This window comes from Phoxinus phoxinus (assembly GCF_949152265.1).
Source record: "Phoxinus phoxinus genome assembly, chromosome: 17".
Lineage (NCBI taxonomy): Eukaryota > Metazoa > Chordata > Actinopteri > Cypriniformes > Leuciscidae > Phoxinus > Phoxinus phoxinus.
In genome coordinates, this window is record NC_136892.1 from 15,120,039 (window position 1) to 15,136,713 (window position 16,675).

Genomic DNA, 16,675 nt, shown 5'->3' on the forward strand with positions numbered 1-16,675 from the left:
ACTTGAAAATTTATTTGCTTAATTTTTATTTTCTTTTATTGTAAAGTAGGTGTTCACACAAACAATCTGTATTGCAAAAAGTGCTATATAAATAAAGGTTACTTGACTTGGACCACATGACACACTACAGTTTAAAAACTTTTATTCTGCAAGGACACATTATATTGATCAAAAAGTGACAGTAAAGGCATTAATAATGTTACAATTTCTTATTGTTCTTATCTTTTGAACTTTCTATTCATCAAAAAATCTTGAAAAAAAGTGTTCAAGCTTGATAATAATAAGAAATGTTTCTTAAACAGCAACTCAGTAACATATTAGAATGATTTCTGAAGGATCATGTGACACTGAATACTGGAGTAATGATGCTGAAAATTCAGCTTTGCATCACAGGAATAAATTACAGTTGAAAATATATTAAAGTAGAAAACAATTTTAAATTCTAATAATATTTCACGATATTCCTTCTATTTTTTACTGTATTATGATCAAATAAATGCAACCTTGATGAGCATAAGACACTTTATTAAAAACATTAAAACATCTTACCGACCAAAATTTTTTAACAGTAGTGTATAATTATTTTATATATCAGTTTTAATCCAAAAAATCTAAACTTTCTAAATGACATTTCACAATTATGAGAATATATTGATAATTAAAATCAATGGTTTAATTTAAAATTCGAATTGATACCACGAAGAGAGTGAATGGCAGATATGACAACAAACATACTTTTATACCGTAAAGGTCCAAACATGTTTGCCAGTCAAACATCTCATACATTAAAATGTCCCCATGGCACACAGTATAAACACAATGACCATTGTTATAATTATCTCCATAAAAACAAGAAAAATACAGTCTTTTTAGGGAGGGATGCGTATTCTCCAAAACTCATACGCCAGCAGGACACACAATGTTTACTGGCAAGGCCAGAGAAAGCAAGGGAATACCTGATTTCTATTTGCATGTTGCTTTTTTGAAAAGGCTTCCGAGACCACAATGCTCTTCTCTCAGTTCAGCCACACAGTGCTTGGCTCTAGCGTGTCCCCACAGGTGCTGGCGTGCTGCTGGATACGGTCTGGGGGGAATCGGATGGAGCAAAGAGGACATGGAACCATATGCTCATCTGTGCCAGAGCCAAAAACAGAAGAGCCTCTGTGCTGTGAGATCATGACCTCTGTTTCTCTGACTTCTATGAGCTCCGCTTGATCACAATCCAGGCAGGTGGAAGCATGGAAGGGCAGGTAATCGGGACTGAAGGATTCTACATGGACAAAAAGCAAAAGAAAGAAAGAAGAAGAGCTTGTGAGCAGTAAATGAAGAGCCAAAATGTCTGCCAAAGTGCATGTACACAATCACATTACCTCCACAAAGAGGACATCTGGTCTCAGGAGAGCTCTGGTGGGCAGAGTCCTGTGTGTCCTGTGGGCTCGGACTGTGTCTGCTGACACTTTTGGGTGGGCTTGTTGAGGTGGGTTCATGTGTGGATGCTGCAGGTCTGGGTCTCTTCAGTGGAGTGCCACTGTTTATGAGGCTCTGCCTGAATGACCACCATCAAAAACAGAATACACAGTTTGGGTCTATACAAATTACGGAGAATATATATATGAAGAATATACAACAGGGTTCAGAGAGTCTAGAACCACTAGTGAAAAGAGTATTTTGCATTTTTCTCATTTTATAACTCCCTGTGTTCAAGTTTTTAATGTTGTTTATATGTCTATGTGGGGTTTTTAATATGCTTTTTAAGACAAACCATGTGCAAATTCATTAGTCGACACCATTGCTGAGTATTTTCTCCTTACAACTGCAGTGAATCAAAGACAGTCTCAAAAACGCGGTTTGAAATCGCTGGTGTTTCTTACGTCACAAACTACCTTCGTGTAACCAATCACGTCAACATGCGGGTGAGCTTTAGCATATCATTAATATCATGTAAGCTCTGAAGCAGTGAAGTCTCAAGAGAAGCCAGGTTTTCCCGGTATATTGTTAATATGAAAAATCATGTATATTTAGCTATATCGGGTTAATTATGTATATGATGTATATTACAATGTTGTGATGAACTATATGCATTTCTCCACTATGTTCTAAGTTGTTCAAAGCGTTTGTAAGGATACTGATTCTTAGCAGGCAGCCGTCCGACATGTTTTGTGTAACATTAACACAGTATTAGCTGTTTGCTAATGTAGTCAAGAAAAAGGCTAATCATATTAATTACCACTTTGTGTCCGACGTTGTAGAGAGCGATACATAAAGCGAATTACGATTCTGCTACATCGACTCGTAGACGACTCTGTATGAGTGAGTGGAGGCGGAGCTCATTTGCATGTTCATGGTTCCACGTATACTAAATGAAGCAAGGGTGTAGAGTTGCATTCAAGCTACCGTATATTAAGGCATGAATAAAAAAAATCACAGGAAAAAGTATTTAAATATACTATTTTGGTGATCAAAGACTACTTTTCAGGGATACAAATTATTGACTAGGGGGACTTTAAGAAATTTTCCTTATAAATGATATAATCAGCATAACAATGAGTGAAAACAAATCTTAATTTAAGAATGCCTTAATATTTGGTATGTCTTTTGCTTTAATGACAGAAGCACTAGAGATGCATAACCTCCATAAATCTGTGTCAAACCTGATGATCATGTTCTTTCATGATTTGAGATATTTCAAAGAGCATCTTGTGCTTCAGTGAAAGAAGAAAATGTTTTTATTACCTTAAAAATAACTATAAATCTACACATTTAACATCTGTTTCTGTTAAACTGTAAAAAATAAAGTGTAATGTTATTAAAATAAAATAAAAACTGTTTTCTATTTTAATATATTTTAAAATGTTATTTATTCCTGTGATGCTAAGCTGGAATTTTCAGCATCATTACTCCAGTATTCAGTGTCACATGATCCTTCAAAAATCATTCTAATATGCTGATTTGCTGCTCAAGAAACATTTCTTATAAGCAATGTTGAAAACGGTTGTGCTGCTTAATATTTTTGTGGAAACCCTGATACATGTTTTTCCGGATACTTTGTTGAATACAAAGTTGAAAACAACAGTATTTATTTGGAATTGAAATTGTTTGTAACATTAATGTATTTTGATCATTTTAATGCACCCTTGCTGAATAAAAGTATACATTTATTAAAAACAAAAATGTAAAAACGCAAAAGACCCCAATGTTTGTCCTTCATATTCGACCAGTCCTTTTTTCTCAATTCATACCGTGCCTTAGACTTCCTCCTTTGCTCTTGAGGGGTTGTCGTTTGGTCACAGGAAGTCCTAAATTCACCTGATTGCAGCCGTTTAGACAGAAACAACATTTACTTGATCCACTGAAAGCATTCTTTATTTTTGCTTTGTCTGAGTGGTGGCCATATAACTTGCCTGGTGGGGTTTTCGTGTTATCGCCTCGCTGAGGTGTTGTGCTGGATGTGGTACTGCATGGGGATGTTGACAAAGAGCGTCTGTTAGAGTGGGCGGCTATAACCATGCGCTCTGCCCGACTCAAACTCCCAGCATTCCTTTGGCTTTGGGCATCTGAGGAGTCATTCCTGTAAGAGAGAGAACAGAGTGCCTTCTGACTCCCATGTAACTACAAATCTAGTTTTGTAAATTAAGTGTAAGTGTCAGACATTTAATTCACACACCCTGTGATTCGCCCAAAAAACGTGTTTTGAATAGCTGGGCTGGATAGCCACTCCATCACGGATGTCATCTTTTCTGGCGTGCGCTGTGAAACGCAATTCATAACAATAGAACCAAGTTGTAATGGCTGCCATGACACTGGACATATAAGAAAATGCAAATTTGTTTAAACACAAGGTGATAAAACCTTCATGAGACCTCTCACCAGATTTTCATCAGCAATATCTTCATGTTGCACTGAGGGACCTTCAGCCTCGTCTTCCATGGTGCGGATGCGCAGAAAGGACAGACCAAACTGCAAACGTTTGTTGAAAGGTTGAGTGCAGGAGACTCGCAGTCTGTCCCAGCTCTCCTTTGCAGCCTGAGGGAGAAAATCAGCTGGACATGGAGACATTTAAGACATTATCTTAATCTTTCAGTGTCAATGAACATAGTTAAGTCTTGAGCACTTGCATACAGTTCACAAATGTAACACTCTGGTGGTGTTCTTCAGTCATTTTAGACCAAACAACTTTATGTTTGGAATTTTTTACTTCATCGAAATGGAATGAAACTTGGTGACTTTTGTGGTGCTTGCTATTTGAACACAAAAGAAAATTGTGGACATGATTACGGTAAAATCATTTCATGATGGACCATGAAATCAAAATGTACCATTTTTTTTAAAACACAAAAAAAGCTTGATTCTCAATTTATCCAAAACCGTGCAGCTCTCACACTCTGTGCTCTTCTGGTTCTTGTACTCTTTAGTGGCCCTAAAGTCTATGAGTTAAAGTCTACGAGTCTCACGGTTTTGGAATGTTCTTCCTTTGGTGATTAGAATTTCCCAGACACTGGACTATTTTAAGAAGTCTCTAATGACTCATCTTATTAAATCTGCTTATTGTCTTTGAAGATTTTTTTTTGTTGCTTATTTGTATTCTTTGTAATCTTGTTTTTTTTAGGTATTACTTTTAAAAAATGTATTATTACTCTTTATTGTAGCGCTTTGGGTTTGAGAAAAGCAATGTTTTATTATTGTTTTTATTATACTCTTATAATTAACTAAGGAATACATTTCATGATGGCACCAATCCGCCTTCAATGCTTTGGATTTTAAATAACTTTGCTCTATTTTTAACTTAAATGCTGTGTTAATTTAAAATAATATTGAATATTTTTCTTATATTTGTATCAGCAGAGGTGAATATGGTCTAGTATCATGAAATCTGCACAAAAATACAAAATATTAAAGAAAAAAATATTATAAAATGTTGCGCTTATTGTCTTTGTTCTGTTTCGACCACCGAGGATTACAAGTGTGATCCCTAAGTGAGAAATACCAGGGTAATATAGGGATTTGTAGTCATTTTACCTTTTTTAAACATGCGCACATTTAGGCGGCCAGTGCCCTGTTTGGAGTCCGCTGGAATCATGAGGGTTGCAGTGGGCAGCAGGGTGACATAGGGATGGTCTAATGACCAGGAGGAGCGTCCAACATCCAACTGAATGAACGCAGAGCCACAGTTGCCTTTACAAAAAAACAGGAAGACCATAAATATTAATGTCAAGAACACATATCAGATTATAGTGGAAGATTTTTCTGTTAACAAACACACCAACATCAATGAATCCTATAGCAGAGACTCGGTCCAGCTGTAATTCCACCCTCAGCACTCCACTGCGGTCGTGGACACTGCACAACCAGGGCCTGCTGCTGTCACTGCCATCACACAGATTATCCACACCATTCTTACTATCCTGCAATTCAGTCATGTAAAACAGAACGTTAATAGTTTAATAACTTGCATTACTCACATTATTACATACTTAACAATTGGTTAATAACATGCATCATGCTTATAAGCATCATATAAAAAAATAGTAAAATAAATAACTCATATGTAATTCATTTGTATTTTTTTATGTCTGTATTTTCACTGTACAGGTGGGGGATTAATTTATATAAAATAATTTGAATGTGTATGAACCGAACTCTTCATCATTACGTAATCGTTCATGACAGTTATTATAAAATGCTACACAAGTACAAGTACTTATTAATTGCTGTCTCACCGTATACATGAAAGTATGACCAGATATTTACCTGCGATGTAAAAGAGACGATATGTTTTATTTAGATGGGAGCCATCGCAAAAGCAAGCATTCAACGTGACAGCGTACGTCATCACGTATTCGTTTCTCCCGCCTGAACTCAAAATAACTCCGCCCTCATCCGGTTCAGCTAAAACATCAGATGATGCCCTCTCGTGGCCTTTTATATTTAAAAACAATTTCATAAACTGATTTAAATAAAAATAAACTCTTATTACCAATATTCTGCATCATATTTAGAGGTAATACGGGTGTATAAACTCATAACATTATATGTCGTGTTTTTTCACTATAGGCCTACATAATTATTTCCAGTAGGCCTACTCCAGTAGTAGGCTACGATGCCCAGCTGTTCCCCAGCTGTGTAGAGTTAAGAATTCCCCCAGTTGTCCCAAGAAAAAGCTTAAGACAGCTGCAGATATACAGTAGCCTCCCTGCCAATTAAAGAGGTATTATGCTGTGCTTGGTACATATTAAAAACCAAGCTACTTTAAACCCTAGAGCAGGACAACCCATTAAGTCTGTCTACTAACAATGAGATACAAATCGTTCTTTTTTTTTAACCTTTTAATGAAGAATGTTTCATATTAAAAATAAAAAAATAACAATTTTGATAATGCACATTTCTTACATGCATAGCCTGAGTGAAACCAAAACATGAAAAACCTGACTGGGATTTAGTTGACCGTTGCATTGAAATCAAATAGATGTATTTTATTTCCAAATGAGTTGTTATTGTGACTTTCCCTTCTCCAGCTGTTGTCAGCCCCTCCTGTAAAGCTGCTGTATGTGGGTGTGGGGAATCAGGGGGCCGCAAACTCAGAGACTGCACTCAAAACATCTGTCTCCCATCGTCATCTAGACATACAATCATCATGCATGAACAGGAAATCAAATAAACAATCTGTATTTCCCCTCTAGTTCCATTGTTTGTTTCTTTGATTTAGGAAACATCTTGGGATGGCATTTGGCAGTAAGCTACATGAACAGAAAATAACAGGAAACAACTGGTAAACAAACCACGAGTCCCTGGTTGGTGAAAGTTGCTAAATTCCAGCTATTAAGCTGTCGTGCTAGACAAAATTACTATATTGAAGATTAATGTTTTTATTTAAACATATTCCAATGAATTAGTTGTTTAGTTTTTTGTGAGATAGCATGTGTAATCTCTCCGTTGTAATATCAGCTGTATACATTCATCTACCATACAAAATACAGCAAAACACACTTAGAACAAAAACAACTGAATGCTTAATAACAAATATAATAAAATAAATAAATCATCTTAAAAAGTTGAAACTACTTACTATACTTACTTTGTACAGCTTGTTCTTATACTAGAACTGCTTGAACTTACTTTTTTTTTTTTAATTAGGCCATAGTTACAATTAGTAACAAGAAATGTAAAATACCTAACTTATCACATTGAATTGAATAGAATAATATAGTACCATATTGATATAAAAATACAAAGAGAAAGAAAATATATTCCATTCATACAACATGAAGTGCATTAAATATTACATTAAGTCAGTATTTCCCTGCAGGGGGTTTGTGAGTTGAATGAAAAGCTAATATTTAAATAAATCACACAATTTTAAAATGAAAATAAATCATTTTAAAATAATTAAAATGATATTAAATATGTGATTGAAAGACAATACATACAAAGACAATAGGCTACATGGTGAAATTACTTACCCTACTGAGTTATAATTCAAATAATAATCAATGATTTCTGTAAATCCAGTGGTCAAGTCCTTTGTGGCCTCTCAATTTTCCATGTAATTATCAGGGGGGCAGTGTTCCGAAAGACATTGAAGCCGACCTGGGCGCCGCCATTGGCTAGCGGACCCCCACCTGCTGTTAGCATTCCATTGACTCCCATTCATTTTGGCGTCACTTTGACAGCGAATAACTTTACATCTGAGGCGTTTAAAGACACCGTTTGTCCATTGTTTATTTCTAAAGAAACACGAAAATGTATAAAAGGCTCCATTACCTTGTATCTTACGTTATGGCCCCGTAGAAGCAGTTTTTGTAAAAATAGGCTAACGATTGTGTCATACCCGCGCGACTCTGTCGCACAAGTCGAAAAATTACCGTATGGACAGGCAGAGAAGCTCGCAAGCAATCGGGAGGACGTGGAGGCATAAAGTCAAGGGAGAAGCCCATAGAGAGTGATAAAGTTGCTCCCGTTGCTAGCTCATGGACAGCAAATACCCACGCTCTCCGTCTCTGCGAGATTCGGAAGGGAATGATTCAGATTTCTCTCCGCACAGCTACTAGAAGACCTACAGGTTGCTCACGTCACATCTACGTCGTCAAGCTCAGTTTGAGCCTGCGCAGTTCGCCTGGCGATCAGGAAGTGAGTGCTTCTAATTGACTTCATTTCTCTCCGTTGAAACCTATGGGGTCGCTGTGTCCAGTTTATACTGTCTATGGTAATTATAGCCACATGCTAGTAGCTCTGTGCAATTTCACAAAACAAAAAGACTCTCTGAATGTATAATGAGATATGATTAAAGGACATTTTAAAACGAAATGAAAAAGAATGATGGAGAACCTATTTTAAAATTTAGTCCCATTAAACCTAGTCCCAGACTAAAATGCATGAAAAAAATATCTTAAAATTTCAGTGTGATTGTTTTGTTTAAAATTGCGCACCATATTTTTTTAAGGGACGTTTATGAAAGCTAAAATGTCTTAATTTAATTAAGGCCTAATCCTGGTTTAATCTAAACCCTGTCTGTGCAACCAGGCCACTATAATCTAATTTTACAAGTTTTTACTTGTTTGAATCTGATTGTTTGATTACTAGGCTAAGATTAGTACATCATAGCCTACCCAGCATTGTGTGTATGTGCTACCATGTTTTATTGCTATTATTTTTATTTTATTACAGCCTCTAGTCTACACATCGTGGAAAAAAGAGTGCAGGCTACTGTGCAGATGTTACAAACAACAGGTAATAATAATGGGAGGTACGAGGAGGTGTCAAATGAAAACCGAGAGGGCGGATGGAGATTGAGATGGAGAGCGGATGATATTCCCAGTCTATCGTCAAACTTTCAGTTGTTATTCCGCTCAGCAGCAGCGTGTTTTTACAGCTACATCGCTAACTTATTGTCACTAAAACGCAGGATTTACTGGAACCTCATTTTGCATCTAAGATGATATTCTTGTCATTCAAACCTATTTGTCTCTTCTTTGGACTTCTTGTCTGTGGTGGTAGGTAAAATCAAACTTCTTTAGTTAGTCCCAGAGATGGACATGGACTCTGCAGCCCCTCCTCAGCGCGTGATGGAGTCATTCGACAGGAATGCCGCGGCATCCGAAGGCAACTCCGAATATTTACAATCTGTAAGCAGCGAATCGAGCTCATTCATCATGGTTCAGCCCAAACATCGTCTCGAAGTGCCGTCCAGGTTGTGGGTGACGACGGTTGTTGTTATCGTGATTGTCCTTCAAGTTGCCTCGACCACTGGACTCTTCATATACTTGAACATGTCAATGGCACAGGTAAAACTGCATGCAATAAAAAGTTGTGTTACCTATTATTAACAGTAACTTATGGAACAATGTATGCACTGTCTGTATCACTTTAAACTATATTTTCTGTAAAACCATTTCACATAGGCCAACATTCTCCAGAACTGGAGCTCTAGGCATGTTTTCATTGTCAGCTTTTTCTTTGACTAAAGAATTGGGATGGGTATTACTGCATTAATTTAGCTGCCACAAGAATTAGGTCACGGGTCTTTGTCGTAATGCATTCTGATGCATTCAAGAATCAGTCAATACATTTTGCACATAGAATTGCTGAATTCTTTACTAAAGCTTGCATTGAAATCATCTCAGGCTTTCAAACTCCCATAAGAGCTCTTTGAATGGTGTCCTTTGTATTCTGACACCTTATTTATCTATTATATGGGAAAGTTGTCAAACTCTTTACTGAAAATGTCCTGTTGGGCAAGTTGCATAATGCACTAAATATTAATGATTTGATGTGTTATTAATATTGTTTCAGCAAATAATTATTTTTCTCTATTGGCCGCAAAAACAATCAAATGTGCCCTTTTACTATTTACATGATTTAAATATTTATTAAAATAATGCCTAATCTGTCTAATTGTATCTCTCCAAAAAGTTCTAATAAAATGATTGGTAAAGGACTTTAAAACAAGGCTGAAAGTGGTCTAGGAAACTTCCCTCAAAGATAAGGAAAGATTTGGGCTCTCGGCCGAATTTTAATTAAATCAGAGGAATTCTGTCAGATTTAATTAGCATATTAATTACTTAGAAATCCTCTCCTTTATGAGAGCTCAAGGTCAGTGGTTTTGAGTGTGAGGGTTTTTGCAGTTTGAGTCACATGTGATGAGTTAGACACAATACACAAGGGGCTCAGAAAACAATAATAAGTGAAAAAAAAGTCAAATGCAGAAGCCTTAGTGAACTTCAAATATCTGTACGTAGTCTAACCCTGTTTTTCTAGTGACAGAGGTATTTATTGACATTTAGAAAGTTCTTAATATTTTTTTCTTATCATATGAACTGGTTCGCTGTCTAAATAGTTTTCCGTTGTGTCAAGCCTTCCCCCAAAGGCTTCTGCTTTTTTAGTGTGTGTGGCTATAGTACAAGAATGTAGAGCACAGAATTATCATAAATAAGGCAATTTTCTGATATAATTTCCTCATATTATTATTTTGTCATTTGAACCTTTGTAAGCTTTCACTAACTTTCCTGAAATAGTAATAAAATTATGCACTTTTATTTATTTTAGTTTCTGTAAATTTCACCATCATTTGTATAAGCAAATACGCCAGCTTTTGAAACTTTACTTCAGTAAAAATATACACTTCTATAAGTTGAGACATGAAGAAAATATGAGATTTTATCATGTACTGGGTCCAGAAAAAAATAACATGACTTCATGTCAGGTCAAAATAATGTTATGACAATAAAGGCCAGTAGACGGCTAAAGTGTTTTAATGCAGCTTCCTGCTGTAATCTAGACTAGATTTAATGCTTAGAAAGTAAGTGGTGTTTTTTTTTTTGCACTTTCGCTGTTTTACAGCCTCACTCCTGTTCGTTCAACATTGTGGCAGATGCTGTATATAGATTTTATTCAACACATATTTTAACTTTCCCAATAATTTCCTATGGTCGGTCAACTTGGACCGCAAACAGCCAAGGTGGGACTTTTATGACCATTGAATTAAGTTTTGTTTGCTTAGATTACATATATAAAAAAGTCACCAAGTTCCCTCTCGAAGACCTTCAACACTGCGTCATGGTGTTGACACTATTGGGAACGTTCCACGTGAACCGGTTTCTGAAGCACGTGTGCGTACACGCCAAATCCTGATTGGCTACGGCAGTCGGTTCATGTCACAGGCACACTTACTACTTTTACTTACTTATCTATAAAAGGCCGCCTGAACAACACGTCATCAACTCTTTTGTCTGGAAGCTTCTTTGTCTGTGTGAGCAGCCTGCATGTCTGTCTTTTTGTTTTGTGAAGTGTCAAATCAAAGATTGCTAGTGGGTTTAGAAAATGTGTCTTGCCCTGAACAGAAGAGGAGAGTGGGCAATATTGCCACTCCCGTCCCACTTCCTCATCTATCACCATCTCCCTGTACTTAGAGCAGAGAGGAAGCGTCAATGTGCTTCCTATGTAATCATATATGTATGGTCTATTCCCAGAAGAGGAAAGTGGACATTGTCACTACTAGTGCCCCATTTTCTCTTCTGTTGCCCCTCCAATACATGGATTATGGAAGCAGTATTTTGCACTTTCCTTGTGATGTGTGTGGGAAGGTGCTGTTAAAAGAAAAGAAAGAGTTAGGCATGACCGCTAATAGCATACCCCTCCCTCATATGTCGCCCCTCCAGCATGGACCTTGAATTGATAGTGTGGACATAGTGGTGGGAACTATGTTAACCCATTTCCTGACGGTTCGCGAGGAGTAAATGAAATGGACGTAAATGCCATTAGTGGCCCACTCTCTGTCCTCCCCTCCAGCACTTTTTTAGGAGGTGTATATTATGCGTCTAGAGTTTCCTTGAGGAATAGGCAACCATCATCCGATGAGGGCCCTAGCAGAACCGTCTAACAGGTAGAGTGTTTCCCGAGTGGTTCTGCGGTGAAAGTCTTTCGGTAATAGGACACTTTAGAGAGAGAAGTGGTTCTTATAGCTATGGGCATCCCACTTTCTCTGTCACTCCCTCCAGAGGTTTAATTGAGGTTGCAGGTGTTGACTAGCTTTGTCGACACGCTTCCACCTGTGATGGAGAGCATGTGATTTTTAGCGCTGCCATGGGTGTTCCGCTCTCGGGGAAGATCACCAGAAAGTACTTTTGCTGTTTCTCCCTGAGGAGAATTGAGGGTAGAGCAGACAGTTGAGAGAGCACTGCTCTCTCCTGAGGCCTCTTCTAATCCTTCAGGTCTGAATCGGTTGGGTTGCCTTTTTAGAGCTTATGACAGGTCTGGGAATGATTGAAGTAGCAGTACTTTAGTCTTCTCCTATTCCAATTTGGAAGTTGCTTGTGGACACAGTAAAGCTGCAGCCTTGCTATTTAGCTCTGCCCCAGGGAGGGCATTGAGCTGCGGACCCCACACCTCAGGCACCTAAGCTCTTGGTCACTCGGTGTGCTGTATGGCAACCTTTGGCTTCATCCTAATTCACCCAGTTAATTTCACAGCACGGTGAGCAGGCAGTTGTTCAGTATGGTGCAATGGGTATTGACGTCCCCATATCGTTAACACCATGACGCAGCTTCGAAGTTCCATTTCAAAAGGGAACATCTCAGGTTACATATGTAACCTGGTTCTCTGGGAATGGGAACGAGATGCTGTGTCGTGTTGCCATACATCAGGCATACCTTTCTTCAGACAATCTGGAGCTAATGACTTGTTGTTCAGGCGTCCATGTGTAGACTTCCAGCATGCTTGTGATGTCATCAGACTGCCGTAGCCAATCAGAGACTTGCGTGTATGTACATGTGCTTAAAAAATGGTAAATGGTAAATGGACTGCTTCAAAGGCCGGTTCACGTGGAGAATTCTCATAGCGTCAACACTGTGCGTTTCCCTTCTCAGGGAACCGGGTTACATAATTCAATTAATATTTGAGTTATGAAAGTTTTGTAATGTATTCCTGAGGAAGAAAGCTTTTTAGGATGTTTCATCACATGAGGAGACATCAATTAGTTTAAAGTGGACTGGTGAATTGAGATCGGTGTCATCGACAGGCTCGGACAGAAGGTGTGGTGGAGGAGCTGAGGTGTCTTGGTCTTCTGAACGCTATGGAGAAGGAACAGGATGTACCTGATGACCTGGTTCAGCTCTTTGGGGAGCCGTGCATTAAACTAGCTGAAGGACTCAAAGCCTACATCTCCAAGGTAAAGATATACTGCATTTCTTAATAAAACATGCAACATCCAAGTTTTACTGATGTATTTCTCCCACACGTCTGCTTTGAACCTTTTGCCAAGCTTTGAAACGGGCTGTATGTTTATCCTAGTTTATCCAAGAAATCCTACAAAGATGTTACATATAATTATTTTAGACATGAAAGCACATTAAACATGCAAGTGTATCAAAAGCATGCTCTGCTTCTTATCAATGGCATTTGGACCCTTTAAATATGCACTAGACCAGTGGGAAAGTAGCTGCAGAAAACCACAGATTCCTGGCAACCTTCAACACACAAAAGCATTCAGCATTGCTTCCTCTGAAAACTAAGTAATTTAACAGATTTCTGTTTACTTGTAAGCAATTTACAATCAACTGAGTTTTTTTAAAAACTTGCACTGTTTACTCAAAAATAATGAATGAATAGTATATTTGAAAAAGCTAAGACCAGTCATATCAGTAACCTAATAAAAGTTGTTTTATTTAACATGGAGTGGATCACCTCATGGGGGCGGCCATATTGAGATCACATGATTAGCTGAATACTACTCGCTTTACCTCCGTAATCCTCCTATTATCTGGCACTATAGCTCACTAAATAAATCAGTCATGGCTGATTGTGAATAGCGCATTGTACAATAGCTGATGATTTCTAATTTTGTGTAATGCTGCATCCACAACACTAGGCATCAGCGTTAAGGCCCTTATATACTTCAAGCGAAATCGAAGAACGAACAGATGTGACATAATTTCGAACAAAATTAGGCCAAAACGAAGTTCGTTTTGGGAGTTTGAAACAGCTTGCCAAAGCGAACTTTCCACTTTCCAACTTTCCGGAAAAGTTCGCTCCGGCTGCTAAACACCTTCATACTACCATTGGACCATGGCAATTACGTAATAGATAGGTGTGCGTGGAGACTCCGCCTTCTTTCACATGAAAATCTTTTCTGGTTCATTTGGCCTGTTCAGTCGGTCGAGGTCAGACGTCCGTCAGTGAAAACATGAACACACTGGAGAGCAGCTTTACAGTAGAAAATGAAGTTGTACTTCTGATGAAACAAGACACTGACTCTGTTTTTCATGTTTAATACGGCAAAGCTGCTATATTTTAAGCTATCTATTGTATAAAGTGCTATATAAATAAGCGTGATGTGACTTTACTGGAGTGCCGTAGAGCTCGTGCAAACATATCCACTATGCTATGACCAGATATCAGATATCCAGATATTTTCTTATGCTTTGTTAAAATACTTTCTGTTTTCTCAATTTTGTGTTGTGTTTATTTTGTTATTGAGAGAGAGGAAAGCGCACAGCACAGATTTACATATTCATCTAACCGTTGCTCTCAGCCGTGTCTGCGGCTTCAGATGTTTTGATAACAGTAGCCTATCGCAGCTCGCGTTTTTCGAATGATGTTTTACCCCTAAACAAAGAACAAAAAAGAACTTTGCCGTGTGGATAAATCAGTTCACAACTTCACACATATATTGAAGCTTGTTCTCTCTCATATGTGGATTTAATATGATTGTTCCATTCCGGTGTTCCAGAAAAGAGCTGGATTGTCTTTCTGTCATGGACTTGAATGTGGAAAATGTGCTTTAGTGAAGTTTATATGTGTAACACTTTTTTCAACCCTAGTAGCATAAATGTCAGTATACTTTTTTTAATGCTTTCCCCCCCCCCCACAAATCTGAGTACATTCTTCTTCTTTTTTTGGTCTCTTTTAGGTCACAGAAAACATCATCTCCAAACACACCTTTCAAGGTAACATGAAACCACAGGAATTCAAATGTTTTCCTCATCGATTGAAGAACATCTTTCTACTGTTGCCTGAACTAACCTACAGTCTCTTTTAAAATTCAGTAATCTATATATTTTTTAAATGACTTTATATGTGATCTTTGGTTGCTTTGTTGACTCGTTCACTCTTTGTTCTCGACTGTTTTTCAGAAAGAGTCGCTATCCCTCCACGTACAAAATTACTCACCACTGGCAGCCCTCGGCCGTCAGCTCATCTTACTCTCAGAGACAGTGGACTGCAGGGTGAGTTTGCCAGCATGTTTGGGTGTGTGCATTACAAAGGCCTTTACTTAGGTCAGCAAAAACAATCTTCTGGAAACAACCCTTCAAACCACTACCAATAGGAATTCAGTAACATAACAAAACATGTCTGACTCTTTACTGAACAGATATCTCACATGAAAAAATGTGTTCAACAAATGCTTTATTGTGGTCAAAAACAAATTTCAGGAATGAGCAATGTTTCTGTTCCCTGAGGTGATGTTGCATCTTCTTCCTTACTATACCAGGTACGACATCTTTAACCCCCCAAACCGACCTTCACCAGTCCTGTCGGCATCCTGTCCGTTCCTGGGGGAACCAAAGTTTTGGCTCCCACCTTCACAACATGACCGTGTCAAACGGCCGCCTGCGTATTCCTCACGCAGGCCGCTACTACCTGTACGCCCAAGTCTACTTCCGTTATCTCACCCTCTCTATGGACAATTACCACTCTGGTTCTGTCAGCCACCAGGTGGTGCAGTGTGTCTACAAGAAGACTGCTTACGCTCGGCCTATTCAGCTCCTGAAGGGTGTGGGCACCAAATGTTGGTCTCCAGACAGCGAGAACGCCCTTCACTCCATCTACCAGGGCGGCCTGTTTGAACTTCGTGCAGGTGATGAGATCTTCATATCGGTGTCCTCTCCCACAGCTGTGTATGCAGAAGACTCATCCAGCTACTTCGGGGCCTTCCTGTTTGACCTCTGAGGGAAGCAGTTGGGGCTTGTGGTCTCATTCCAAGGGAAAGGAAATTGTTTCTGTCTGAGGGCCCCACATGGGAACCACAGAGAGAGGGAAGCACAGAAACTTCACCATCTGATAGGTTCAAATGGCCCTGTAATGAGCAAACAACTCTTATTTTTCAGAAAACCATCTTGTTATTGTGGTCTGAGATGAGGAAGGCCATTTGACCTTCGTGGGCTGAGTTTTATATGGACATTTAAGCTTCAGTAGCAAGAGTGATGACCTATGGACTCCAATCTGAATAGGCAGATCATAAGAAAATCTGTGAGGGCTTTATGAAGACAAACCTGACGTTAAAAATGAGGAAGACCTGAAAATGATGACAATGACCTTCACTATTTAACCACATAAAAATTATAATTCCTTAAAATTAAGACTTTTTATCTTGAACAAGTGCACAAAAACTTTGTGCAAGCTGCTACTAAAAGTGCATACAAACCATGCCAGATTAATAGTCTGCTTCTTTTGATGTTTTTTTTCTTCTTCTTTTAAATAAATGTTATGTTTATATTGTTCATTCTTTCCTAAAAGGAGTGTGACCACTCACGGACGAGAAGTCTCTAATACTGTATTATGAGTCAAACATGTGTCATTCACTTATGTCTGAAGTAAAAGTCTAGCAAATAGTCTAGAGCCAATTTGGGGTAAGATTAAGAGTGAGACATCACATGACTCATAATTTTCAAAACAAGCCAAAGTT

At 38.2% G+C, this 16,675-nt stretch overlaps 2 protein-coding genes across 6 annotated transcripts; one reads left to right on the top strand and one right to left on the bottom strand.

The window, feature by feature from the left end:
• Positions 1 to 121: 121 nt before the first annotated feature.
• xndc1 (xrcc1 N-terminal domain containing 1) lies at positions 122 to 5,893 on the bottom strand. Of its 4 annotated transcripts, none has more exons than XM_079585857.1 (9): positions 5,749 to 5,893; positions 5,261 to 5,402; positions 5,017 to 5,172; positions 3,868 to 4,040; positions 3,665 to 3,747; positions 3,402 to 3,568; positions 3,240 to 3,306; positions 1,371 to 1,546; positions 122 to 1,270 (listed from the first exon to the last, which is right to left on the bottom strand). In XM_079585857.1, exons 3-9 carry the CDS (start codon positions 5,075 to 5,077, stop codon positions 1,017 to 1,019), a joined length of 981 nt encoding a protein of 326 aa, XP_079441983.1. In that variant the 5' UTR covers positions 5,078 to 5,172; positions 5,261 to 5,402; positions 5,749 to 5,893; the 3' UTR covers positions 122 to 1,016. The 4 variants fall into 4 exon arrangements, with proteins under 4 accessions (XP_079441983.1, XP_079441986.1, XP_079441984.1 ...); XM_079585860.1 differs by having other exon boundaries at positions 3,868 to 4,023; positions 5,265 to 5,402; positions 5,749 to 5,844; XM_079585858.1 differs by having other exon boundaries at positions 5,265 to 5,402; positions 5,749 to 5,844.
• Positions 5,894 to 8,089: 2,196 nt separating this feature from the next.
• Positions 8,090 to 16,487, top strand: tnfsf10l3 (tumor necrosis factor (ligand) superfamily, member 10 like 3). 2 transcript variants are annotated; one of them, XM_079585863.1, is made up of 7 exons: positions 8,090 to 8,124; positions 8,662 to 8,724; positions 8,992 to 9,278; positions 13,010 to 13,159; positions 14,900 to 14,936; positions 15,123 to 15,215; positions 15,482 to 16,487. In XM_079585863.1, the coding sequence occupies exons 3-7, from the start codon at positions 9,024 to 9,026 to the stop codon at positions 15,937 to 15,939; spliced, it is 993 nt and encodes a 330-aa protein (XP_079441989.1). In that variant the 5' UTR covers positions 8,090 to 8,124; positions 8,662 to 8,724; positions 8,992 to 9,023; the 3' UTR covers positions 15,940 to 16,487. The 2 variants fall into 2 exon arrangements, with proteins under 2 accessions (XP_079441989.1, XP_079441988.1); XM_079585862.1 differs by having other exon boundaries at positions 8,107 to 8,200.
• The last annotated feature ends 188 nt before the right edge of the window (positions 16,488 to 16,675 follow it).

What these genes read in the sequence shown, in the direction of transcription:
- xndc1 (XM_079585857.1), bottom strand. Translation starts at nt 5,077, where the DNA reads ATGATTCCAGCGGACTCCAAACAGGGCACTGGCCGCCTAAATGTGCGC. An exon ending in TGTGCGCATGTTTAAAAAAG is followed by an intron (nt 4,041 to 5,016) that starts GTAAAATGACTA and finishes CTCCATGTCCAG; the next exon opens with CTGATTTTCTCCCTCAGGCT. An exon ending in AGGAGGAAGTCTAAGGCACG is followed by an intron (nt 1,547 to 3,239) that starts GTATGAATTGAG and finishes GTGGTCATTCAG; the next exon opens with GCAGAGCCTCATAAACAGTG.
- tnfsf10l3 (XM_079585863.1), top strand. Translation starts at nt 9,024, where the DNA reads ATGGACATGGACTCTGCAGCCCCTCCTCAGCGCGTGATGGAGTCATTC. An exon ending in TGAACATGTCAATGGCACAG is followed by an intron (nt 9,279 to 13,009) that starts GTAAAACTGCAT and finishes TGTCATCGACAG; the next exon opens with GCTCGGACAGAAGGTGTGGT. An exon ending in TCAAAGCCTACATCTCCAAG is followed by an intron (nt 13,160 to 14,899) that starts GTAAAGATATAC and finishes GGTCTCTTTTAG; the next exon opens with GTCACAGAAAACATCATCTC.